Consider the following 27,032-nt stretch of genomic DNA (forward strand, 5'->3'; position numbering starts at 1 on the left):
GGGGGATGCGGAGAAACTGGATCATTCATACAGTGCTGTTGGAAGTATAAACTAGTATAACCACTTTGGAAAACAATCTATCAATAAAATAACTATACAAACCAGAAATTACACTCTTGGGCATTTATCCCAGAGAAATGAAATTTTATGTCCCCACAGAAACCTGTATACTAATGTTTGTAGCATCTTTATTCTTTTGTGTGTGTGTGTGTGTGTCTGATCTTATTTATTTTGTCACTCTTAGAAAATCTCATTTTTGACTGGACTCAGACTTAGAGGTAGAACCTCTCAGAGAGGACAGCCTCTGTCTCTTGGCAATCTGTTCCTGGTGTTTTTCTTTGGCCTCCTTCATTCTCTTAGCCAAAAGTTTAGCATATTCTGCAGCATCTTCCTTATTTTTCTTAGTACGCTGTTTCTTCAAAGCAATACGCCAACGTTTGTGTTGGAGGACACGTGGAGTAACAAGACGCTGAATCTTGGGTGCTTTGGTTCTAGGTTTCTTACCTTCTTTGTTTAGGGGCTTTTTAACAACATACTGGCAGACATCGTCTTCTTTTGACAGATTAAAAAGCATTTGGATTCTGCTGGCTCTTTTGGGCCCTAGGCGACGAGGCACAGTAGTATCAGTGAGTCCAAGAATATCCTTCTCCCCTTTTTTCACAATAACCAAATTGAGAACACTTGAGATTGGCATCCACAATGCAACCCCGAACAGATTTGCTCTTCCTCTCTCCAGTCCTCCTGGGTCGGTAGCAGGAATGCCCCTTACTCAGCAGCAGGCGGACGTGGCCATGGGTCAAGACACCCTGCTTCATGGGAAAGCCTTGTTTGTCATTGCCACCACTGATTCGTACCACGTAACCCTTCCATTCCTCGCCCAGAGCATCAGCAGCAACTTCTGTGGCCATACGCTTCTCATAAAAGGTGTACACAGTTTGCACTCATCATCCACTTTGAGTTTCTGACAGCCAGTGGCTGGGAAAGAGATGTTCAGCTTCATCCTGAAGCGGCCTACCTTTCTGTCACCTTTGAAAACTGTTGGAATACCAGTTGCAAAGATGATGCCATTGGGAGAACTGGATAAAATGTTCAAGGGATCCCTCTGTTTTATTCCTTAAAATTGCATGTGAATCTACAACAATATCAAACTTAACTGTTGAATTAAAATAAAAACTATGCTGAGGAAAGAAGCCAATCACAAAAGACCACAAAATTCCATTTGTATGAAGTGTCTGGCAAGGCAAATCTATGGAGATAGAAAGCAGATTAGCGGTTGCCTTAAGGATGGGAATGAGGAGTGACTGCACATGAGAATGAGAGATCTTTCCCAATGAAAATATTCTAAAACTCGATTGTCATGATAGTTGCACAACTCTAAATTTACTAATCATTAAATTCTATACCTACAAGTGGGTGAATTTTATACCTCAAAAGAACCTTTTTAAGGTAAGTTTCTGTTTATATAAAATTTTTGCAAAATAAAAAATTTATTTAAAAAATTATTAGTGTTAAAAAAGGTAAAGACTTGAGGCACTCCCCCACCAAAAAAGGGAAGGTATAAAAAGGAGATCAATAATTACAAGAGTTGCATACTCCAAAATACATAAAAGACAGACTTGGAAAATATTTGCAAGTCAGGACAGCTAGTTTGTCAATATTCTCAACACATACTGGCTTCCTAATTAAAAGTATATCTCAGAGGGGTGTCTGGGTGGCTTAGTCACTTAAGCGGCTGCCTTTGGTTCAGGTCATGATCCTGGAATCCTGGGATCAAGTCCTGCATCTGGGCTCCCTGCTCAGCAGGGAGTCTGTTTCTCCCTCTCCCTCCTGTGCTCTCTCAAATACATAACATACGTACGTACATACGTACGTACATACATATATACATACATACATAAAATCGTTTCAAAACAAAACAAGTATACCTCGGAGAGGTGGCATGTTCATTTCCAGGCTACTATGATAAAGTGAATATCATAGTGAAGCAAGGCAAATGAAGTTTTCTGTTTCCCAGTACATATATAAAAGTTATGTTTATACTATATTGTGGCCTGTTTAGTATACAGTAACATTACATCTAAAAAAAACAGTGCATATACCATAAAAAATATTTTAGCACTACAAAATGCTTACCATTATCTGAGCTTTCTGTGTATCACTCTTTTTGCTGGTGGAGGGTCTTGCCTCAATGTTGGGGGCTGCTGACTGATAAGAGTGGTGGTTGCTAAAGGCTGGGATGGCTGTGGCAATTTCTTAAAATAAGACAGCAATGAAGTTTGCCGTTGACTTTTACTTTCATGAAAAGTGCGTGACTCCCTTGCTGCATCCAACTTCTACATCCAGTACTTGATGTTTCACCTTACACCTCTGTGTTATGGAGACTACTTCTCTCCTTAAACCTCAGCTAGTTTCAAACTTTTCTTCTACAGCTTCCTCACCTCTCTCAGCCTTCACACAATTGAAGAGAGTTAGGGCTTTGCTCTGGATTAGGCTTTAGCTTCAGGGAATATTGTAGCTGCTTTGATCCTCTGTACAGACCACTAAAACTTTCTCCATATCTGCAATAAGGCTGTTTCTCTTTCTTATCATTCATGTATTCACTGGAAGAGTGAATAATTCCTATTTAAGAACTTTTTCTTTGTATTTACAACTTGGTTAGCTGGCAGAAGAGGCCTAGATTTCAACCTGTCTTGGTTGTTGACATGCCTTCCTTACTAAGCTTAGCCACTTTTAGTTTCTGATTTAAAGTAAGAGATATGTGGGACACCTGGGTGGCTCAGCAGTTGAGTGTCTGCCTTTGGCTCAGGGCGTGATTCCAAGATCTAGGGATCAAGTCCCGTATCAGTCTCCCTATGGGGAGCCTGCTTCTCCCTCTGCCTATCTCTCTCTCTCTCTCTCTCTCTCTAATGAATAAATACATAAAATCTTTAAAAAACGTAAATAAAGTAAGAGATATGTGACTCTCCCTTTCACTTGAACATTTCCAGGCTATTATAGAGTTAACTGGCCTAATTTCTTTTTTTTAAGATTTTATTTATTTATTCATGAGAGAGAGAGAAAGGCAGAGACATAGGCAGAGGGAGAAGCAGGCTTTCTGCTGGAACCCTGATGTGGGACTTGATCCTGGACCCCAGGATCACGCCCTGAGCTGAAGGCATATGCTCAACCACTGAGCCATCCAGGTGTCCCTTAACTGGCCTAATTTCAATATTTTTGTGTCTCAGGGAATAGGGAGGCCTGGGGAGAGTGAGGAACACCAGTCAATGAAGCAGTCAGAACACACTGAAGTGTTCTTTTATTTATCAGTTAAGTCCACAGTCATATATGGGTGTGGTTTGTCATGCCCCCAAAACAATGACAATAGCAACATCAAAGATCACTAACCACAGATCATCATAACATATATAATAAAGATGAAATCATTAGAAATATTTTAGGAAATACCAAAATGTGACAGAGAGACACTAAGTGAGCAAATGCTTTTGGAAAAATGTTGCTAATAGACTTGCTTGATGCAGGGTTGTCACAAACCTTCAATTTGTAAAAAGTGCAATATCTGCAAAGCACTTTAATAAAATAAGATATGCCTATACTAGCACCCCAAAACAAAAATGAGTAAATGACACTCTCTTCAGATCATTTGTTTACAAGAAACAAAAATCATCTCTGCCTACTAGGTAGGCTCATTGTCATCCAAGAAAAAGAAATGTTAACACGGAGAATAGTGCTGGAAAGGCAGAAATGAAACTGCCTACTCTTTCATGTTTCATCACTCTTGGAATCTCTTAGCTCAAGTACTTGAGATTCTGGCAAGCCATGGATTGATTTAACTTACATTAGCTGTCTACTCTGTGTCCAAATAGTTGTCACTGGGCAGCCTCGGTGGCTCAGTGGTTTAACGCCGCCTTGAGTCCAGGGTATGATCCCGGAGACCCGGGATCAAGTCCCATGTCGGGCTCCCTGCATGGAGCCTGCTTCTCCCTCTGTGTCTCTGCCTCTCTGTGTGTGTGTGTGTGTCTCTCATGGATAAATAAATAAAATCTAAAAAAAATAGTTGTCACTATCCTAAAGATAACCCTTTAGATTATCTTAGAAGGAGCTATAAGTAGACCAAGAAATTTAATTGACATGGTTATGATAGACATAGACCAGTCATAGAAGTATGTATTTGTAAAAAAAAAAAAATGTGCAACCTTATCATTAGCAGTCAAAGAGATAGCTATTTAAATATCAAGAGTTTTGCTCATTTAATCATCACAGATTAATGATAACAATATATGCTTATTTTCTGCTAGAAAATAGGACAAAGTAGTCTGGAAAACAGTTTTGGAAAATATATTGGGAACCTTTAAAATGGACATACTGACACAATAATTCCAAATATAAGGCTCTATACTAAGAGAATGAATAATCAGAGATACAGATGAGATATATGTATGTGATCTTTGTAGAATTATATATTATTTATATATTATATATAACATATATAATATATATTTATAATGAAAGAAAAAACTTAACAGTATAAACTTCTGTTACAGGAATATTCAAGTAAATTGGTATATGCAGTCATTAAAAATCATGTTTTTGGTTAAAATGTCCATTCTACCCAAAGCAATCTACACATCCAAAGCAATCCCTATCAAAATACCAACAACAGGGCAGCCAGGATGGCTCAGCGGTTTAGTACCACCTTCAGCCCAGGGCCTGATCCTGGAGACCCAGGATCAAGTCCCACGTCAGGCTCCCTGCATGGAGCCTGCTTCTCCCTCTGCCTGCGTCTCTGCCTCTCTCTGTCTCTCTCTTTCTCTCTCTCCCTCATTAATAAATAAAACTTAAAAAAAAACAAAAAAACAAAATACCAAAACATTTGCCACAAAACTAGAACAAATAATACTAAAATTTGTGTGGAACCACAAAGGACCCTGAATAACCAAAGCAGTCTTGTGAAAGAAAAAGCTGGAGTTATCATAATTCCAGATTTCGAGATACACTACAAAGCTATAGTAAGCAAAACAGGGTACTGGCACAAAAATAAACATACAGATAGGTCAGTGGAATGGAATAGAGACCCCAGAAATAAACCCACACTTACATGGTCAATTCATCTGTTGATAAAGGAGGCAAGAATATACAATGGGGCAAAGATAGTATCTTTAAAAAATGGTGCTGGGAAAACTGGACCACTTTCTAACATCATACACAAAAATGAATTCAAAAATAAATTAAAGACCTAAATATGAGACCTGAAACCATAAAAATCCTAGAAGAAAAGACGGGCATTAATTTCCCTGACATTGGCCTAGCAACATTTTTCTAGACATGTCTCCTAAGGCAACAGAAACAAACAAAAGTAAGCTATTGAGACTACACCAAAACAAAAAGATTTTGCACAGTGAAAAAAATTAACCGACCTACTAAGAGAAGATATTTACAAATGATATATCTGATAAAGGGTTAATATTCAAAACATATAAAGAACTTCTACAGCTTAACATCAGAAAGCAATCTGATTAAAAAATGGACAGAGGGCCTAAATAGACATTTTTCCAAAGAAGACATCCAGATGGCCAATAGACACGTGAAAAGATGCTCAACATCACTCATCATCAGAGAAATGCAAATCAAAACCATAGTGAAATATCACCTGTCAGAATAGCCAAAATCAAAAGTACAAGAAATAACAAGCGTTGGCAATGTTGTGAAGAGAAAGAAACCCTGGTGTACTGTGGATGGGAAGTAAATTGGTACAGCCAGCCACTGTGAAAAACATTATGGAGATTCCTCAAAAAATTAAATATAGAAATACCATATGATCCAATAATTCCACTACTGGGTATTTACCCAAACAAAACAAAAACACTAATTCAGAAAGATAATATGCACCCCTATGTTTATTGCAGCATTATTTACAATAGCCAAGATATGGAAGTAACCTAAGTTTTCATCAATAGAGAAATGAATAAGAATGATGTGAGGTGTGTGTGTGTATGTATGTGTAAAATGGAATTTTACACAGACTTACAAAAAAGGAGATTGTGTCTTTGAGACAACATGAATGGACCTAGAGGGTATTATGCTAAGTGAAATAAGTCAGACTGAGAAAGACAAATACCATATGATTTCACTTATTGTGGAATCTAAAAAATCTAAGCAAAGAAAAAAGAAAATCAGACCTATAAATACAGAGAACAAGGTGACGGTTGGCAGAGGGGAGGGGTGGAGACTGGGCAAAATGGATGAAGGGGAGTGGCAGATACAGGCTTCCAGTTATTTTTTTAAAGATTTTATTTATTTATGCATGAGAGATACAGAGAAACATAGAGGGAGAAGCAGGCTCCTCACAGGGAGCCTGATGTGGGACTCGATCCCCAGACCCAGGATCACACCTTGAACCAAAGGCAGATGCTCAACTGCTGAGCCACCCAGGCATCCCCAAGCTTCCAGTTATGAAATGAATAAGCCATGGGAATAAAAGGTACAGCATAGGGAATATAGTCAATGATACTGTAATAGCTTTGTGTGGTGACAGATGGTAGCTACACTTGTGAGCAGAGCATAATATATAAACTTCGGGGACCTGGGTGGCTCAGGCAGTTAAGCGTCTGCCTTTGGCTCAGGTCGTGATCTCTGGATCCTGGGATTAAAACCCCACATTTGGCTTCCTGCTCAGGCGGGAGTCTGCTTCTCTCTCTCTCTCTCTCTCTCTCTCTCTCTCTCTCTCTCTCTCAAATAAATAAATAAATAAATAAATAAAATCTTTAAAATATATATAAACTTGTTAAATCACTAAGTTGTACACCTGAAACTAATGTAACAGTGTGTCCATTATACTCAAATGAAAAGATTTTTGAAAGAAAATGAAAAATTTGGGATCCCTGGGTGGCGCAGCGGATTAGCGCCTGCCTTTGGCCCAGGGCGCGATCCTGGAGACCCGGGATCGAATCCCACGTCAGGCTCCCGGTGCATGGAGCCTGCTTCTCCCTCTGCCTATGTCTCTGCCTCTCTCTCTCTCTCTCTCTGTGTGACTATCATAAATAAATGGAAAAAAAAAGAAAATGAAAAAATTTTTTAAACGTTTTTTTATTGAAGTTTGATTTACCAACATATAGTATGACACCCAGTGCTCATCCCATCAAGTGCCCTCCTCAGTTCGTGTCACCCAGTCAGCCCATCCCCCCGCCCACCACCCCTTGTTCATTTCTCAGAGTTAGGAGTCTCTCATGTTTTGTAACCCTCTCTAATTTTTCCCACTCATTTTCCCTCCTTTCCCCTATAATCCCTTTCACTATTTCTTATATTCCCCATATGAGTAAAACCATATGATTGTCCTTCTCTGATGAGTTACTTCACTCAGCATAATACCCTCCAGTTCCATCCATGAACTATTGGGACTTAAGATAAAAAGCGTTTGTACAGCAAAAAAAAAAAAAAAACTAAACTAAAAGACAACCTACAATATGGGAGAAGATATTTGCACATGACCTATCAGATAAAGGGCTAGTATCCAAGACCTATAAAGAACTTATTAAACTCAACAGCAGAGAAACAAACAATCCAATCATGAAATGGGCAAAAGACATGAACAGAAATCTCACAAAGGAAGACATAGACATGGCCAACAAGCACATGAGAAAATGCTCCACATCACTTGCCATCAGGGAAATAATAATCAAAACCACAATGAGATACCACCTCACACCAGTGAGAATGGGGAAAATTAACAAGACAGGAAACAACAAATGTTGGAGAGGATGTGGAGAAAGGGGAACCTTCTTGCATTGGTGGTGGGAATGTGAACTGGTGCAGCCACTCTGGAAAACTGTGGGGAGGTTCCTCAAAGAGTTAAAAATAGACCTGCCCTACGACCCAGCAATTGCACTGCTGGGGATTTACCCCAAAGATACAGATGCATAAAACGCTGGAACACCTGTACCCCAATGTGTATAGCAGCAATGTCCACAATAGCCAAACTGTGGAAGGAGCCTCAATGTCCATTGACAGATCAATGGATAAAGAAGATGTGGTGTATATATATTTTTTGTTGTTGTTGTTGATTTTTGTTGAGATTTTTTGTTTTGTTTTTTGGGTTTTTTTTAAAGATTGTATTTATTTACTCATGAGAGACACAGAGAGAGAGAGACAGAGACATAGGCAGAGGGAGAAGGAGGCTCCCTGCAGGGAGCCCGATGTGGGACTTGATCCCAGGACCCCAGGATCACAACCTGAGCCAAAGCATTATATATATATATATATATATATATATATATATATATATATAATGGAATATTACTCTGCCATCAGAAAGGATGAATACCCACCATTTGCTTCGACATGGAAAAAAAAGTTTTCGAATAGTATTTAATGAATGAGAAGTTATCCTAATGTTGAATGAAAAAGGCAAGATACAGTATTCTATATATAGTATGAAATAGAGAAAATTGAGATTTGAGATGCTAGGAAGAAAGAAGCCAAAATCATCATCTTAATTGTGGTGATATCTGAATTGTAAGAGTACAAATTATTTCAGTTTTTATCTTTCATTTTCTTTATACTATTTGTTGCTCTCTTCATATTTTCTGAATAATGAACTTGAACCTTTGAAATCAGAATAAAATCATAAATATTATTTAAAATTAAAAGAGGTAGAGTAAAAAGGGAGACTACCATATATTAACACAAATTTAAGGGATCCCTGGGTGGCGCAGTGGTTTGCCTCCTGCCTTTGGCCCAGGGTGCGATCCTGGAGACCCGGGATCGAATCCCACGTCGGGCTCCCGGTGCATGGAGCCTGCTTCTCCCTCTGCCTATGTCTCTGCCTGTCTCTCTCTCTTTCTCTCTCTCTCTCTCTCTCTCTGTGTGTGTGTGTGTGTGTGACTATCATAAATAAATAAAAATTTAAAAAAAATAAAATAAAAAAATAAAACAAATTTAATACTTGTCATTATGGTAGTGGCATGAGAAATAAACAGAATAGTGTAGAAACAGATCCTTGTATATATGAGACTTTAATATATGATATGAAGGCTTCACCAGACAGTAAAGGAAGAATTAGATCATAATTGGCTCACTTACAAATGGTAACCAGGAGTGCTGCTATGGCAAGCACTATGCTAAGTGCTTTTACATGCATTTTCTCTTTTACTTTTTACACTCTTTTGAGATATAGGTAGTATTTTCCCCATTTTAGAGATGAGGGAGGGAACTAAAGCCCCTAGAACCTAATGCATTTGCCCAGAATCTGTGTGTATAAAGTTTATGGCAGGGTGTCTAGAATGCAAGAGGCATTTAGTAAATGTTGTTCCTATGAATAACTTATAGTTTGTTCCATATATTGTAATATATAATGCTTGTATATAGTATATATAATAATGTAAATACTACAAATAGCAATCAAGCTGTCTTGTTATTGATACTAACAGGAATTAGTAAGCCTGCAGTTTTTCCAGAATAAATCCCCAGTGAAATAATATAATTTAAAAAATAACATATGATGAGCATCAGCAAATATTGGTTGATTTAATAATTATGATTTCCTGCTGTCTCATTTACTTTGGACACTGTCCTCTCTTGTAAATTCATTCAAGGCTGGTTGAATAAGCAGTGTTAGCCAAAAGGTGGAGCTAGCATTTCCTTCTGAATATCTTGCCATAGACTCATTTGTTCAGCAAACGTATTTGAGCATCCATTCTGCCATGCACCATACCAAGGTTAGAGAAAGGTGGAAAATTGCAAATTAACATTAACAAATATAAACCAAACCAACCAAAAATTCCACATCCCTAGGAAACTAAGTGTTCTCTGTGAAGCCTTCTCTGATCCTCCCAGGTGAATTCAGTTACTCTTTCCTAAGAGCATCCAAAACAACCTGTTCAGCTTGTAAAGTCATATCCCTCTCATTGTGCTAGTCTTTCGGTGAGCCTGTCTCCCACACTTGACTTCTTTAGGAGCTCCTAAGGTCAGTCTTTCTTTCATAGTAGTCAGGATGTGACTGGTACAATCTGGCTTTAGAGGATTTTTGTTGAGATTTTTTGTTTTGTTTTTTTTGGGTTTTTTTTAAGATTGTATTTATTTACTCATGAGAGACACAGAGAGAGAGAGGCAGAGACATAGGCAGAGGGAGAAGGAGGCTCCCTGCAGGGAGCCTGATGTGGGACTCGACCCGGGATCACAACCTGAGCCAAAAGCAGATGCTTAACCACTGAGCCATCAGGTGCCCCTTGTTGAGGCTTTTTGGGTTTGGGGTTTTTTTTCCCCGTGACCTGGTTGATGCATTCAGTCAGTCCCTAATAAATACTTACACCTACCCTATGCCATGTACTGTGCTAGATAGTTCTTAATAAATATGAATAAGAAACAACACAATAGACAAGGCCAAACAGAAAAGGTCCTAGAGCTCATGAGAACTCCCATGGCCACTTAAAAGGAGTTATGTTTTCTTTGTACAGAATTAGTCAAGCATTTGAACCTTATTCGTTGCATTGTTCAAATCTTCTGTGATTTTAAATGTATTTTAGGCATATTTTACATGTCATAGCTTAATGGTAGTATGCTAAAGTCTCCCACTATAGTTGCATTCCTGTTCATTTTCTTCTATTTTTGCTTCATGTTTTGCCAACAAAATAAGTTTGAAAGATTAAAAAAAAAAGAATGGGCAAAGGTAAATCAAGGAAGTATAAATCAAAAGAAACAAAAAAAAATCAAAAGAAACAATATTAAGGGGATCCCTGGGTGGCTCAGTGGTTTAGCATCTGCCGTCAGCCCAGGGCATGATCCTGGAGTCCTGGGATCGAGTCCCGCATTGGGCTCCCTGCATGGAGCCTGCTTCTCTCTCTGCCTGTGTCTCTGCCTCTCTCTCTCTCTCTCTCTCTTTGTGTGTCTTTCATGAATAAATAAATAGAGTTTTCTGGGAAAAAAAGAAACAATATTAAATAAAGTAGTCAAGAAAAATTGAGGATAAAGGCAAAAGAAACATTGAGGACAAAGGAGAATATCTTGTACTGATAGATATAAGCTCTGAATTGTGCACTGTATAATATAGCCTCAAAAAGTGTAAAATGGATTATAAAATGTGAATAAATATTCCAAGTGGAGAAGGTGTGAGCAAGGAAGAGGGTGGAAATTTCTTTCTGTGTGGTGCAGGAAGATGCCTCCTGGAAAGCCCCGACATTTAGAACTTAGTTTATAAAGAACAAGGCTTGTCAACATGTCCTGCAATCCCAGAAGCATCCTGGAGCTCAGAGAAATGTCAGTTGGGCTTGAAGAAAGAGTAATGGCAGTAGAGCTACCTGTGCTGTTGTGATTGTTCTGGGTGAGGAGACAGCAGGTTAGTGATTCAAAGCCAGGCTGCTGAGCACAGGCTCTTTCCAGGGTACCATACTGCCTCCTAGTAGTAGTAACTGGATCTGAGTCCCAAATTCCACATGCCACTCAGAAGAGACCAGCCCTTGCTTTATTTTTTTTAAAAGATTTATTTATTTATTCATGATAGACACAGAGAGAGAGAGAAAGAGAGAGAGGCCTAAACACAGGCAGAGGGAGAAGCAGGCTCCATGCCGGGAGCCCGACGCGGGTCCCGGGACTCCAAGGATCACGCCTTGGGCCAAAGGCAGGCGCCAAACCGCTGAGCCACCCAGGGATCCCCCAGCCCTTGCTTTAAATGCCAGCTTTGTGAAGTCTCACACAGCTCCAATAAATCTGAATGATCATTGTCTTGTGGGTCTTCAGGAAGCTATTGACAAAGACATAGATGTATTTTTTCATCTTTCTCTTCTTTCTGCATTCTTGGTGCCTAGGACATTAAAACGTATTCAGTTCATGAAATTCAGGTCAAATACTCATCAATGAGTATTTATTTTAATTAGTGAAGTTCCTATCTTGGGGAATGGCCCCATCTATCCATCTGCCCAAGCCAGAATTCTAGGAATCTTATACCCTTCTTTTTTCTTTTACCCCCTTCTTGCAACATGCATGATCAAATCCTATGGATTTATCTCCTCAATAGCTCTTGTCTTTGTCCCCTCCCTAGCCCTCTCCATCCTCTGAGCCAGTGCCTTTTGTTTATACACAGGCACTTTGGCCACAGGTTGCTACAGTTGCCTCCCAACTGGTATCCAAGCCTATGAGCCAGTCAATATCACTGTCCTGCTGATAAACCTTAAATGTTCTTATATTTTCAGAACAAAGATCCAAATTCCTTAATACTGTTTTTGAAACACTTCATGATCTGGCCTTTCTTTTTTTTTCCCAGTTTTATTGAGAAGAAATTGATACACATTACTGTATAAGTTTAAGGAGTACAGCATGATGGTTTCATTTACATATATTGTGACATGATTACCACAATGGATTTAGTTAACATCCATTATCTCCTATAGATACAAAGAAAAAGAAAAAAAATTCTCCTGGTGATGAGAATTCTTAGAAGCTATTCTTTTAACAACTTTTCTATATATCACACAACAGTGTTAGTTATAGTCATCGTGTCCATTATCTCTAGTACTCGTTTATCTTATAACTAAAAGTTTGTACCATCTGCCCACCTTCCTCTAATTCCCCCTTCCTCTAACTCGCCACCCACTTTTAGTAACCACAACTCTGATCTCTTTCTATGAGTTTTTTTTTAAGATTCCACGTATAAGTGAAATCATACAATATTTGTCTTTCTCTGTCTGACTTATTTCACTTAGCATAATGCCTTCAGGCTTCCTCCCTATTGTTGCCAATGGTAGGATTTCCTCATTTTTTATGGTTGAATAATATTCTGCTATATTTGCATATATACCACAACTGCTTTATCCACTCATCTGTCAGTGGACACTTAGGTAGTTTCCATGTCTTGGCTGTTGTAAGTAATGTTGCAGTGAACATGGGGTTCCAGGAATCTTTTTGAGTTAGTTTTTATTTCCTCTGGACATATTCCCAGAAGTGGGATTGCTAGATCATATGGTAGTTCTATTCTTAATTTTTTGAGGAACCTCCATACTGGTTTCTATAGCCAGGCCTACTTTCTAATCCTGCCTTCTGTCACTGCAGACATGTTTAGCTCCAGCATTGTAGAACCTGCTATATCATACCAAACTCCACACTTCTGTACTTTCACACATGCTGTTCCCTCAACCTAGAACATAATTTCCCCACCTTTTGTTTCACAAATTTCCCCAGGGCCTTTGAAACCCAGCTTCTGCTATTTCTTCAGGATGCTGCCCTCCCTCACTCTTCTAGCCTAGCCCTCTTTCATGTTCTTATAGCACCCCAAGGCATTCTTTTATCTTGGTACTTAACCACACTCTCCTGTTATTGTTGATGCATGTACCTGTCTCCTCTACCCCCCAGACTGTAAGCAACCAGAGGCAGAGGTTCTTTTACTTTATTCTGTTGGAATTGCTAAAACCTAGCCCAGGGTCTGGCCCATGATAGGTTCTTAGCTTAGTAAGTGTTTGTGAAATGAATAAATGAGACTTTGTGGCTTAATAATAATGCTTTTATTTTCTAGGTACATGGTTCAGTGGCCTGGTGGTCGAATTCTGCATCGCCATGAGCTAGACACTTTCCTTGCCCAGGCAGTATCTACCCAGCTTTATGAACCAGATCAACTTCAAGAACTCAAGGTGATTTGATTTACCCCCACTTAAGTTCTTTCTTTTATGAGCTCAGAGTTTTCCTTTTTGGTCTTTTTTCCCCTGGAGCGGGGAAGAAGAGTAAGTTCTGTAGGTAAATGTTTGATTTACTTTGGCCAAACATGTATGTCTGTTAATAAAACCAAAGAGGTGCCTACACCATTGCTCCCATACTGATGGGTGAGAATGGACAAAAAAGATGGATATTATATAGTACAAATAAGTCATGGCCACAAACCGTGATAAGGTTTCTGACTCTTGCAAGATACACTACAGGGGATTTTCCCTAGTGTCCTCTGTTTCTGAGTAAATGTCCACCCTCCCTTTATAATAATATGTATTGGCATTATAGGGAAGTCTAGAAGAACATAAGGAAGAAAGTAAATCACCAAATAACTGAAAGCATTAGAACATACTAGGTTAGAGGGTAGGCTCTGAAGACAGGCTGCCTTGGGTTTAAATCATGGCTTCATTACTTACTAGCTGTGTGATTTAGGGTAGGTTGCTTAACCTCTGTAGCTTCAGTTTCCTTACTTATAGGGTTATGAGGATACTAAGTAAAATAATCCATGCAAAACACTTAGAATGGTGTCTTGCATATTTTAAGTACATAGTATCCAATAATATTAGCTATTAATGCAGGACACCCATCTCCTGACTTCAGTGGCCATGGTCTTTTGAGGCCCTAGGATAAACGTGGAAAAGATCTGGTCCAATAAGACTTACAAAATCTTAATTGAACTGAGGTTAACTAAGGGAAATACAAAAAACAGTCTAAGGAAAACAATGTTGGTTCCTTTTTACAGTAAGTATAATATTGCTTGGCACTAATGCAGTTACTGACTCCCGATAACATGCAGGAGGGGACCTGCAAGCACTTCCCATTTTCCCATTAAAGCCATCTAACATGTTGACTTGAGATAACAAATATCAACATTTTGATGTTTTCCTTATCTTTTGTCATGCCTTTTCTACATAGTTGAGGTATGATGTATGTAATTACATAATGTATTTTTAAACTTGACATAGCACATATTTTTGTGTCTTAAAGAGTTTAATAAATGTATTATATATATATATATATGAATTATTATAATGTTGGCCATTTGGTTTACAGTTTTTCCCTATTATATGTAATGTTATCATTAAAATCTTTATGCATTGAGCTTTATTCACAGCTCCACTTCCTTAGAATAGATTCCTGAAAGTAGAATTTCTGAGTCAACAAATGTGGACATTTTCAGGGTTACTGACATACTGCTTAAGTGTAATATACGTTCCTCATCAACGTTGAGTGTTCTTTCTGTCCTTAGTTTTTAAACTCTTCTAATTTGACAGGCCAATAAAAGGTATCTCAAAGTGGTATCTTCTTAAAGTTTTAAAGCTGATGTCTTTGTTTTTTTTGTAATGAGTATCTTTCAAACTGTCTTAAGGAACGACATAGATAGAAGCTACGTGTGCACTCAAGTGTCTGTAATTAAAAGGCAACCTGTTCATATTTAACTAGAACACTCAGCACAACAGGGATAAGAGTAAATGTAACCAATAACAGTAAGTTTTTAATGGTAGTTTTTCCTCTGTGGTGGTTTCAGATTGAGAAACTGGATGCCCGAGGGATCCAGCTTGCTGCTCTCTTCATGAGTGGGGTCGACACAGCTCTGTTTGCTAATGATGCTTGTGGCCAGCCAGTCCCTTGGGAGCACTGCTGCCCCTGGATTTACTTCGATGGCAAGCTGTTCCAGAGCAAGTTAATTAAAGCAGGCCGAGAGCGAGTATCCCTGGTTGAGCTCTGTGATGGCCAGGTACCAGCAAGTTGGGCAGCACCTAAGGGCCATCTCTGATCTGCTGCAGGGATGAATGGGCAGAGGGTGGAAAGGAGCAGAAACATTGGAGAGGGAGGTAGGAGAAGTGGGAGGATGTGTCTGCCATTAACCTAACTTGCTCAGGGATCAGCCCAAAGGCCCAGAGTCTGATACAGACATGTTTTAAAATCATATTTTGGAAAGTGCTTCTTATGAACTTCAAATTTTCTTTTATTTTAAGTGCACCTGCTTTTATTTATTTTTTTTAATTCAATTTCTTATTTTTATTTTTTACATATTTTTAATTGGAGTTCAATTTGCCAACATATAGCATAACACCCAGTGCTCATCCCATCAAGTGCCCCCCTCAGTGCCCATCACCCAGTCACCCGCACCCCCACCCCACATCCCTTTCCACCACCCCTTGTTCGTTTCCCAGAGCTAGGAGTCTCTCATGGTCTGTCTCCCTTTCTGATATTTCCCACTCATTTTTTCTCCTTTCCCCTTTATTCCCGTTCACTATTTTTATATTCCCCAAATGAATGAGACCATATAATGTTTGTCCTTCTCCAATTGACTTATTTCACTCAGCCTAATACCCTCCAGTTCCATCTACGTCGAAGCAAATGGTGAATATTTGTCGTTTCTGATGGCTGAGTAATATTCCATTGTATACATAAACCACATCTTCTTTATCCATTCATCTTTCGATGGACACTGAGGCTCCTTCCACAGTTTGGCTACTGTGGACATTGCTGCTGTAAACATCGGGGTACAGGTGTCCCGGCGTTTCACTGCATCTCTATCTTTGGGGTAAATCCCCAGCAGTGCAATTGCTGGGTAATAGGGCAGATCTATTTTTAACTCTTTGAGGAACCTCCCCACAGTTTTCGAGAGTGGCTGCACCAGTTCACATTCCCACCAACAGTGCAAGAGAGTTTCCCTTTCTCCACATCGTCTCCAACATTTGTTATGTCCTGCCTTCTTAATTTTTCCCATTCTCACTGATGTGAGGTGGTGTCTCGTTGTGGTTTTGATTTGTATTTCCCTGATGGCAAGTGATGTGGAGCATTTTCTCATGTGCTTGTTGGCCATGTCTATGTCTTCCTTTGTGAGATTTCTGTTCATGTCTTTTGCCCATTTCATGATTGGATTGTTTCTTTGCTGTTGAGTTTAATAAGTTCTTTTTAGATCTCGGATACTAGCCCTTTATCTGATAGGTCATTTGCAAATATCTTCTCCCATATTGTAGGTTGTCTTTTAGTTTCGTTGACTGTTTCTTTTGCTGTACAAAAGCTTCTTATCTTGATGAACTCCCAATAGTTATTTTTGCTTTTGTTTCTCTTGCCTTCATGGATGTATCTTGCAAGAAGTTCCTCTGGCCAAGTTCAAAAAGGGTGTTGCCTGTGTTCTCTAGGATTTTGATGGAATCTTGTCTCACATTTAGATCTTTCAACCATTTTGAGTTTATCTTTGTGTATGGTGTAAGAGAATGGTCCAGTTTCATTCTTCTGCATGTGGATGTCCAATTTTCCCAACACCATTTATTGAAGAGACTGTCCTTTTTCCAGTGGATAGTCTTTCCTCCTTTGTCGAATATTAGTTGACCATAAAGTTGAGGGTCCACTTCTGGATTCTCTATTCTGTTCCATTGATCTATGTGTCTGTTTATGTGTCAGTACCAACTGTCTTGATGACCACAGCTTTGTAGTACAACCTGAAATCTGGCATTGTGATGCCCCCAGATATGGTTTTCTTTTTTAATATTTCCCGGGCTATTTGGGGTCTTTTCTGTTTCCACACAAATCTTAAGATGTTTTGTTCCAACTCTCTGAAGAAAGTCCATGGGATTTTGATAGGGATTGCATTAAATTTGTAAATTGCCCTGGGTAGCATTTATATTTTCACAATATTAATTCGGCCTATCCATGAGCATGGAAATTTTTCCATCTCTTTATGTCTTCCTCCATTTCTTTCAGAAGTGTTCTGTAGTTTTGGGGGTATAGATCCTTTACCTCTTTGGTTAGGTTTATTCCTAGGTATCTTATGCTTTTGGGTGTAATTGTAAATGGGAATGACTCCTTAATTTCTCTCTCTTCAGTCTCATTGTTAGTGTATAGAAATGCCACTGACTTCTGGGCATTGACTTTGTATCCTGCCACACTGCCAAATTGCTGTATGAGTTCTAGCAATCTTGGGGTGGAGGCTTTTGGGTTTTCTATATGTACAGTATCCTGCCATCTGCGAAGAGGGAGAGTTTGACTTCTTCTTTGCCAACTTGAATGCCTTTTGTTTCTTTTTGTTGCCTGATTGCTGAGACTAGGACTTCTAGTCCTATGTTGAATAGAAGTGGTGAGAGTAGACATCCGTGTCGTGTTCCTGATCTTAGAATGGCACCCAGTGTTTCCCCATTGAGAATGATATTGGCTGTGGGTTTTTCATTGATGGCTTTTAAGATGCTGAGGAATGTTCCCTCTATCCCTACACTCTTCAGAGTTTTGATCAGGCCTGGATGCTGTCTTTTGTCAAATGCTTTCTCTGCATCTATTGAGAGGATCCTATGGTTCTTGTTTTTTCTCTTGTGGATATGATCTATCACGTTGATTGCTTTGCGAGTGTTGAGCAAGCCTTGCATCCCGGGGATAAATCCCACTTGTGGTCATGGTGAACAATCTTCTTAATGTACTGTTGGATCCTATTGGCTAGTATCTTGTTGAGAATTTTTGCATCCGTGTTCATCAGGGATATTGGTCTATAATTCTCCTTTTTGGTGGGGTCTTTGGTTTTGGAATGAAGGTGATGCTGGCCTCATAGAACAAGTTTGGAAGTATTCCAACTCTTTCTATCATTCTGAACAGGTTTAGTAGAATAGGTATGGTTTCTTCTTTAAACGTTTGATAGAATTTGCCTGGGAAGCCATCTGGTCCTGGACTTTTGTGTCTTGGGAGGTTTTTGATGACCGCTTCAATTTCCTCCCTGGTTATTGGCCTGTTCAGGTTTTCTATTTCTTCCTGGTCCAGTTTTGGTAGTTTTTGGCTTTCCAGAAATGTGTCTGTTTCTTCTAGATTGCCTAATTTATTGGCATATAGCTCCTCATAATATGTTTTTAAAATCATTTGTATTTCCTTGGTGTTGGTGGTGATCTCTCCTTTCTCATTCATGATTTTATTAATTTGAGTCTTTTCCGTCTTCTTTTTAATAAGGATGGGTAATGGTTTATCTATCTTATTAATTCCTTCAAAGAACCAACTCCTGGTTTTGTAAATCTGTTCCACAGTTCTTCTGGTCTCTATTTCATTGAGTTCTGCTCAAATCTTTATTAACTCTCTTCTTCTGCTGGATGTAGGATCTATTTGCTGTTTTTTCTCTAGCACCTTTAGGTGCAAGGTTAGCTTTTGTATTTGAGTTCTTTCCAATTTTGGATGGATGCTTGTATTGTGAGGTATTTCCCCCTCAGGACTGCTTTTGCTGTATCCCAAAGATTTTGAAGGGTTGTATCTTCATTCTCATTAGTTTCCATGAATCTTTTTAATTCTTCCTTAATTCTTTAATTTCCTGGTTTGCCCTTTCATCTTTTAGCAGGATGGTCCTTAACCTCCCTGTGCTTGAAATCCTTCCAAACTTCTTGTTGTGATTTAGTTCTAATTTCAAGGCATTATGGTCCGAGAATATGCAGGGGACCATCCCAATCTTTTGGTATCGGTTCAGACCTGATTTGTGACCCAGTATGTGGTCTCTTCTGGAGAAAGTTCCATGTGCACTTGAGAAGAATGAGTATTTAGTTGCATTTGGATGTAATGTCCTGTAAATACCTTTGAAATCCATCTGGTTCAGTGTATCATTTAAAGTTCTTGTTTCTTTGGAGATGTTGTGCTTAGAAGACCTGTTGATTGTACAAAGTGCTACATTCAAGTCACCAAGTATATGTGTATTATTATCTAAGTATGTGTTTACTTTGGCTATTAATTGATTGATATACTTGCAGCTCCCACATTCGGCGCATAAATATTGATGATTGTTAAGTCCTCTTGTTGGATTGATCCTTTAAGTATGATATAGTGTCCCTCTTCATCTCTTACTACAGTCTTCGGGATAACGATGGCTACCCCTGCTTTCTTTTTTTTTTATTATTATTATTTATGATAGTCACAGAGAGAGAGAGAGGCGCAGAGACACAGGCAGAGGGAGAAGCAGGCTCCATGCACCGGGAGCCCGACGTGGGATTCGATCCCGGGTCTCCAGGATCACGCCCTGGGCCAAAGGCAGGCGCCAAACCGCTGCGCCACCCAGGGATCCCCTACCCCTGCTTTCTTTTGAGGACCATTTGAATGGTAAATGGTTCTCCAACCTTTGATTTTCAGGCTGTAGGTGTCCTTATGTCTAAAATGAGTCTCTTGTAGACAGCAAATAGATGGGTCTTGCTTTTTTATCCAGTCTGAAACCCTGTGCCTTTTGATGGGCTCATTAAGCCCACTCACGTTCAGAGTTACTATTGAAAGATATGAATTTAGTGTCATCATGATACCTATTCAGTCCCTGTTTTTGTGGATTGTTCCCTTGGACTTCCTCTTTCTTTTAGAGAGTCCCCCTTAATATTTCTTGGATAACTGGTTTGGTGGTCACATATTCTTTCAGTTTCTGCCTATCTTGGAAGCTCTTTATCTCTTCTATTCTGAATGAGAGCCTGCTGGATAAAGTATTCTTGGCTGCATGTTCTTCTCATTTAGGACCCTGAATATATCCCGCCAGCCCTTTCTGGCCTGCCAGGTCTCTGGAGAGGTCTGCTGTTATCCTAATGCTTCTCCCCATAAAAGGTAGGGATGTCTTGTCTCTTGCTGCTTTAAGGATCTTCTCTTTATCTTTGGAATTTGCAAGCTTCACTATTAAATGTCGATGTGTTGAGTGGTTTTTATTGATTTTAGGGGGGGATCTCTCTATCTCCTGGATCTGAATGCCTGTTTCCCTTCCCAGATTAGGAAAGTTTTCAGCTATGATTTGTTCAAATACATATTCTGGACCTCTGTCCCTTTCGGCGCCCTCAGGAACCCCAATTAAATGTAGATTTTTCTCCTTCTGAGGCTGTCATTTATTTCCCTTAACCTATCTTCAGGATCTTTTAATTGTTTTCCTCTTTTTTCCTCAGTTTCCCTCTTTGCCATCAACTTGTCTTCTATGTCACTCACTCATTCTTCCACCTTGTTAACCCTTGTCATTAGGACCTCTGGTTTGGATTGCATCTCATTTAATTGATTTTTAATTTCTGCCTGATTAGATATAAATTCTGGAGTCATGAAGTCTTTTGAGTCCTTTATGCTTTTTTCTAGAGCCACCAGTAGCTTTATAATTGTGCTTCTGAATTGGCTTTCTGACATTGAATTGTAATCTAAATTTTGTAACTCTTTGGGAGAGAGGACTGTTTCTGATTCTTTCTTTTGAGGTGAGTTCTTTCTTTTAGTCATTTTGCTCAGTGCAGAGTGGCCAAAAACAAGTTGTACTTGATAGAAGCCTGAACTCTTCTCACTGTCGCATTCTAGCTGTTCTCTCTTTAAATCTCAGGCCGAATTCGTAGGTTTTCAGGATGATTTGAAAGTTAGCTAGGTAATTTGGTGGGGACAGGTGACTTGGGGACCCTACTCTTCCGCCATCTTGCCCCTCCTCCAAATTTTCATATTGTTTTCTTACTCTGAGTATTTCTTTCCCATGGAATACTCAGATATACTATATGCATTAGCTCCATTTCTTAAAATTTCATTTCCCTTATTTGCTAAAAACTGTAAGCCACTCTTCTAAGTGATGATATCTTTGGAAAAGAAACTATGTTTGGAACTAGGAGAGGGTAGTAAAGTAGATGACAGAGTAGAAGCAGGAAATTTTTTACAGTGAAACCTTAGGAAAGATGAGGAAAGGAACCCTTACTTATTCCTCTATCCATTTGGGGGAAATGAGCTGAGGGACTAGAACAGGGGTTGGCAAACTACTTCAAAATTTGAAACTTGGAATTTTTATGCCAGTAAGGTTTCATTGGAACACAACCACATTCATTCATTAATATATTGTCCATGGCTGCTTTACCACCACAATAGCAGAGTTATATAATTGTGACAGTATGGCCTACAAATCCTATCTGGCCCTTTTCAGAACAGGTTTGCTGACCTCTGAACTAGAGGCATGGACTTATCCTGGACAGAGATCATGGTCTCTGATCCTGGGTATGAAGAAGAAGGTTAAAAAGCTTTGCATATGTCAGGTTTTATTCTTTTCTCTTTCACCTCATTCTGTTATCTCCCCCTTTAAAAAATAATCTAGCGGGGATCCGTGGGTGGTTCAGTGGTTTAGTGCCTGCCTTTGGCCCAGGGCATGATCCTGGAGTTCCAGGATCAAGTGCCATGTCAGGCTCCTGCATGGAGCCTTCTTCTCCCTCTGCCTGTGTCTCTGCCTCTCTCTCACTCTGTGTCTCTCATGAATAAATAAATAAAATCTTTAAAAAATTAAAATTAAAATTAATCTAGCCTATTTCTGGTTGTTTGATAGACCATCAGTAAATACTTACAGTCACATTTGTCTTCCTTGACCTAGTCAGCGTGCCTCATAAGCCCTTGGACAGAGCTGATATGATAGTTTGGTGTCATGCAAATAGTGCCAGGCAAGTTTTCCTGGGTATAGCTCCTTGAGCCATTTAACTCCAGGCTTCAGTTCTCTTAATGGGAAGAGATTTGTGAAACTGTACCTAGAGTGCCCATTACTGTGCCTGAAATATAAAAGTTTAAAAAAAATGGCAGCTGTTGGGGCACCTGGGTGGTACGATCGGTTAAGTGTCCAACTCTTGGTTTTGGCTCGAGACATGATCTCAGGGTCATGAGATCGAGCCCCATGTCATGCTCTTTGCTCAGCTTGGACTCTGCTTGGGTTTCTCTCTCTATCTTCCTCTGCCCCTCTGCCCCCCAACCCCATCTCTCTCTAAAAATAAATAAATATATCTTTATACTGTTATTAATTCCATTACTGTTATACAGTTACTGTTATTAATTCCATTCTTCATTTGAAGGCTGACCTGGCAACCAAAGTGGAAAAGATGAGACAGAGTATCCTTGAAGGAGTCAACATGAACCATCCACCACCTTCTGCTCTACTTCAATCACCTACTTTTGTGCCTCCCATGGTGCCCTCTCTCTACCCTGTTTCACTTTATTCCCGAGCCATGGGCTCAGTGCCACCACCCCCTCAAGGAAGGAGTCGGGGATTTCCAGGTCAGTATCTAAGAATGAGGTATTTGTCACCTTCAATCTGTTTCATAATACTCATCCAGTAATTCTTCTGTGTTAGGTTGCAGTAGTTTGACGAGGAGCTTATTGACAGGGAGGGGTGTAGCCTAGGAAAGAAAGTCCACTGACTTCCCAGACCATGCACCATAGAGGTGGTTGGTCCCTAAGGATTTGACTGTCACCAACCAAGCTCAAAGTAACCAATATAGTAGCCAGGAGCTGCTTTATTACTTCTGAGAAATATATCTCAAGTGAACAGGATCATCATAGTTGCTGGTTAGCTCACTCAATCCATAGGCAGTTGTACATAGGAGCTTGTACATAGGAGTTGTACATAGGAGCTTACAGAAAGACCAAATGGGAAATAAGAGTATATGACCAATGTCCACAGACAACCATACCCTGAGGTACCCATTTTCACTCTGGGAGTAGATCTGACACATTTCCAGAAGCTTGGAGTGAAATAAGTCACAGTCCATGGCTGCCAGTGGATTGCAATTTAGTGAAAAAGACAAATACATACACATACACATATATATATATATATATTTATACATACATATATATATATAAATTTATGGTGTGTGTGTTTGACACCTGAGCTATGGCTTAATGGTGAATAGACAGTCATGCTTAGGTAGCTGAGATACTGATCCTAATAATTCAGACAACCTTGGTGAAGCAGGATATCTTTAATAGAGATATTTTGACATGAAATACCCAGACTCTGATCATGTGGGAGTGTTACTATGGTTGAAGATGTTTGTTGTCTCTTGCTCATCATTTTAAAAGTAATAAATCTGGAAGATGAAGTTTGTCTTAAATTTAGGGTCAAATTTCAGTATGCATATTTAGTTCAAGATTCTACTTAGGTGAGCAGTGTGAATGTCTGCTCTGTTCAGTCAGGTAATGATCAAGTCTTAGAAACCAGGCAGCCAGCCATTCATTCATTCTATTCCTTGACGCTGACTTTAGAGACCTTGCTCTCATTCTTTGCCTGTTGACTTTATTGTGTCTCAGAAGACAGCCTTAATTAAGGCTAAGTTCTTGGGAGGTCCTTGCCATTGTCCCAGCTCCTAGTGATGCCTGGTCTCCAGTTACTGGTGGTCCATGAGGAGCCTCTTGCCACCTGAAAGGCCACAATAAGATCCCTAAATGCAAGTCTTTCTAACCTTCTTCGGACTAGCTAGTACCCTAGTTTCTTAGACTCCCACTGCTATATGAATGAAGGGCTCTTTACTGGCCATCTGCTAAGTGAGTAAAGAGTTTTTAACATTCGGATATTTTCCATAAACTAAAATTAAAGGTTTACTACAACCATGTATTCTATGAAGGCTTCCTTTTGTGCCAAATGATGAAGCTCTACTGTGCTTGTGAGCTCATACATACAGAGTTGGAATTTCCTGTTTTTTTTTTTTGTTTTTTTTTTGTTTTTTTTTTTTATTTATTTATGATAGTCACAGAGAGAGAGAGAGAGAGAGAGAGAGAGAGAGGCAGAGACATAGGCAGAGGGAGAAGCAGGCTCCATGCACTGGGAGCCCGACGTGGGATTCGATCCCGGGTCTCCAGGATCGCGCCCTGGGCCAAAGGCAGGCGCTAAACCGCTGCACCACCCAGGGATCCCGGAATTTCCTGTTTTAAGGAGATATGCTATCTTGTCTTAAATTGGTTCTGGTTTTCAACTGTTGCTGTTCTTGCTTATTAATTACAAATTACTTTCAGTTTAGTTTGGTGGTTTGGCTGAGCTTCCATTGTGTAGTGGTACATATATTTGAATCAAAAGTGGTTTGGGCCCACTTTATATTAACTAACCAGAATTTATTTTTTAAAAGATTTTATTTATTTATTCATGAGAGGCACAGAGACAGAGAGAGTGGCAGAGGGAGAAGCAGGCTCCACGCAGGGAGCCCCACATGGGACTCAATTTTGGGTCTCCAGGATCACGCCCTGGACTGAAGGCGGCGCTAAACCGCTCAGCCACCCGGGCTGCCCAATAACCAGAATTTAAATAAAAACATAAAAGAAAATGAAAAGTGGCTTTGGCCCAAATGAACCAACAAACAAAAAGCAGAATCTGTAAACACAGAACAATCTGATGATTGCCAGAGGGGAGGGGTGGAAGGTAAAGGGAAGGGTAAAATGGGTGAAGGGGAGTGGGAGATACAGGCTTCCAGTTATGGAATGAATAAGTCACAGGGATAAAAGGTATAGCATAAGGAATAGTCAGTGGTATTATATTAGCATTGTATGGGGACAGATGGTAGCTACGCTTGTGGTGAGCACAGCATAAATCTATAGTTGTCGAATCACTATGTTGTACACCTGAAACCAAAGTAACGTGTCAACTAAACTTTAATCAAAAGAAAAAAGAAAGGAAAATAAAAGTGGTTATAGTTTATAATTTTCTAATAAACTAGATTTTAGGACATTCATTCTGAAAACAAATATTGAACACCTACTATATGCCAGGTTCTGTAGCTGAAAAATGAATCATCCACACCCAACTTGCTAAAGTGGATGTGTTACAGATCTTCAACCCCCTGTCCCTAAATTTGCTTCCACTGTGAACCTTTGTTGTTGCCATCAAGTCTTTATCATAGAGAAATGGAAATAAGCAGAGTAGGGGGGGTGGCTATGGGATTTTTTGTTCCACCTCTTATTCTACCTTGCCCTTAGCATTCATTACTGCCCTTCTTCCTATCTTTCCAGGTCTCCATCCGATCCCACCCCAAGGAGGAAAACTGGAGATTGCTGGGATGGTTGTGGGCCAGTGGGCTGGCAGCAGGTCCTCCAGGGGCCGAGGCTCTTTTGGCATGCAAGTGGTTTCTGTCGGTGGGCCGGGAAAAGGGTATGTATTCCAGTAGGTTGGTATGAGCTAGTGGCAATCAAGGTGCCGTTGGGGAAATGCCCAACTATTGAATTCTTCTGTTAAGGTAAGAGGCATTAACTAACTTTGCATTTTTAAAGCCAGTTTTCAGTTTAAATGTTCAGCAAACGTACACTAAGTTCCCTGCCTCAGGGAAAAAGTTTTCCCCCTAGAGGAGGACATGGGATCCAGAACAATTTAGTATAATATAGAAATCAGAGAAAGGGTTACAGTGGTAACACAGACGAGGGGCATCTATCTAACCTAAGAGGGTCAAACTTCCTAGAGAAGGTGAGTAGTTAACTAAGTGAAAATGTGGGTATGGGCTGTCTCTGTTCCTCAGGATCACTTTTTCCCTCACTTCTACAGGCATGGAAAAGAACAGACTGGTAGAGGATCCAAAGGACACAAAAAAGGAAATAAACAAGTAAGCACTATTTTGATACCTCCTGTTTGACACCTCCTGTCTTTTCAGCTAACTTGCAAAAGATCAGATCAGGCATGGAAAACTGTTTTCCTAGCTTCTCCCAGCATTTGATTTCATTCTCTTGCTCTCTAGCTGTTTAGTGAGGGTTAGCCTACCCAGGCTGTTTCCACAGTGCTGCAGTGTCATCCTTTTCCCTGAGTGAGACCACAGGATAGAAACCAGGTACTATGTCCTGAACACCTATACCTAGCATAGTGTGTGCTAAGTGCAGCCATAAAGGGGCCAAAGTGAAGTTAACAGTGGGATTGCCAGCTGTTCAGGCTTTCTGAGGGACTACCCAAGAGGCTTAGAAAATTGAACTTTGGCCTTTGCTGAATACAAGAAGGAAGGAGGTGTTGCCATTTTGTGTATTCTTAATGGCTCAAAATGGTCATAAATTTTCCTCTATTGTACACCTTGAATTCTGTCACAGTCTCCATCAATCTTTGTTAGACATGCCCCTCTCCCCAGATATGAAGACCCTAATCTTGTAGTGAACCAGAATCTTGTACTAGACTCAGACTGCTGGGCTCCTCATAGTATAGCAGCAACCTTTTCTTTCTTTTTTCTTTCTTTCTTTCTTCTTTCTTTCTTTCTTTCTTTCTTTCTTTCTTTCTTTCTTTCTTCTTTCTTTCTTTCTCTCTCTCTCTCTTTCTTTCTTTCTTTCTTTCTTTTTTCTTCCTTTCTTTTCTTTCTATCTTTCTTTATTCATTTATTTATTTAGTGCACATGAGCAGGGGAGGGGGAAGGGCAGAGGCAGAGGGAGAGAGAGAATCTTAAGCAGGCTCCATGCCCAGTGTGGAGCCCATTTCAGAACTCAATCTCAATAGACCCTGAGATCCTAATCTGAGCAGAAATCAAGAGTAGGATGCTTAACCAACTGAGCCACCCAGGCACCCCAGTAGGTACTGCTTCTTGAGTGCCCCCTTTCTAACAAACCCTCTACTAGACATTTTACATGCAGTTTTTAATCTTCACAAGGGTCATTTTTCTTTTTTTTTTTTTTAATTTATGATA

General features: G+C 39.7%; 1 protein-coding gene and 1 pseudogene across 3 annotated transcripts in view; one reads left to right on the forward strand and one right to left on the reverse strand.

The window, feature by feature from the left end:
- The window catches only part of FAM120C (family with sequence similarity 120 member C), a 162,732-nt gene that overhangs the window by 129,187 nt on the left and 6,513 nt on the right, over positions 1-27,032 (forward strand). For 2 of the 3 annotated variants that reach the window (XM_077888781.1, XM_077888782.1), the window contains exons 11-15: positions 13,496-13,610; positions 15,212-15,421; positions 22,467-22,668; positions 25,393-25,531; positions 25,919-25,976. In XM_077888781.1, the coding sequence (XP_077744907.1) occupies positions 13,496-13,610; positions 15,212-15,421; positions 22,467-22,668; positions 25,393-25,531; positions 25,919-25,976 (724 nt within the window). The remainder of the gene's footprint in view (positions 1-13,495; positions 13,611-15,211; positions 15,422-22,466; positions 22,669-25,392; positions 25,532-25,918; positions 25,977-27,032) is intronic. The other variant, XM_077888785.1, reaches the window with a different exon arrangement.
- On the reverse strand, positions 213-1,000 carry LOC144308014 (small ribosomal subunit protein eS6 pseudogene; annotated as a pseudogene).

This window comes from Canis aureus, chromosome X, assembly GCF_053574225.1.
Source record: "Canis aureus isolate CA01 chromosome X, VMU_Caureus_v.1.0, whole genome shotgun sequence".
NCBI lineage: Eukaryota > Metazoa > Chordata > Mammalia > Carnivora > Canidae > Canis > Canis aureus.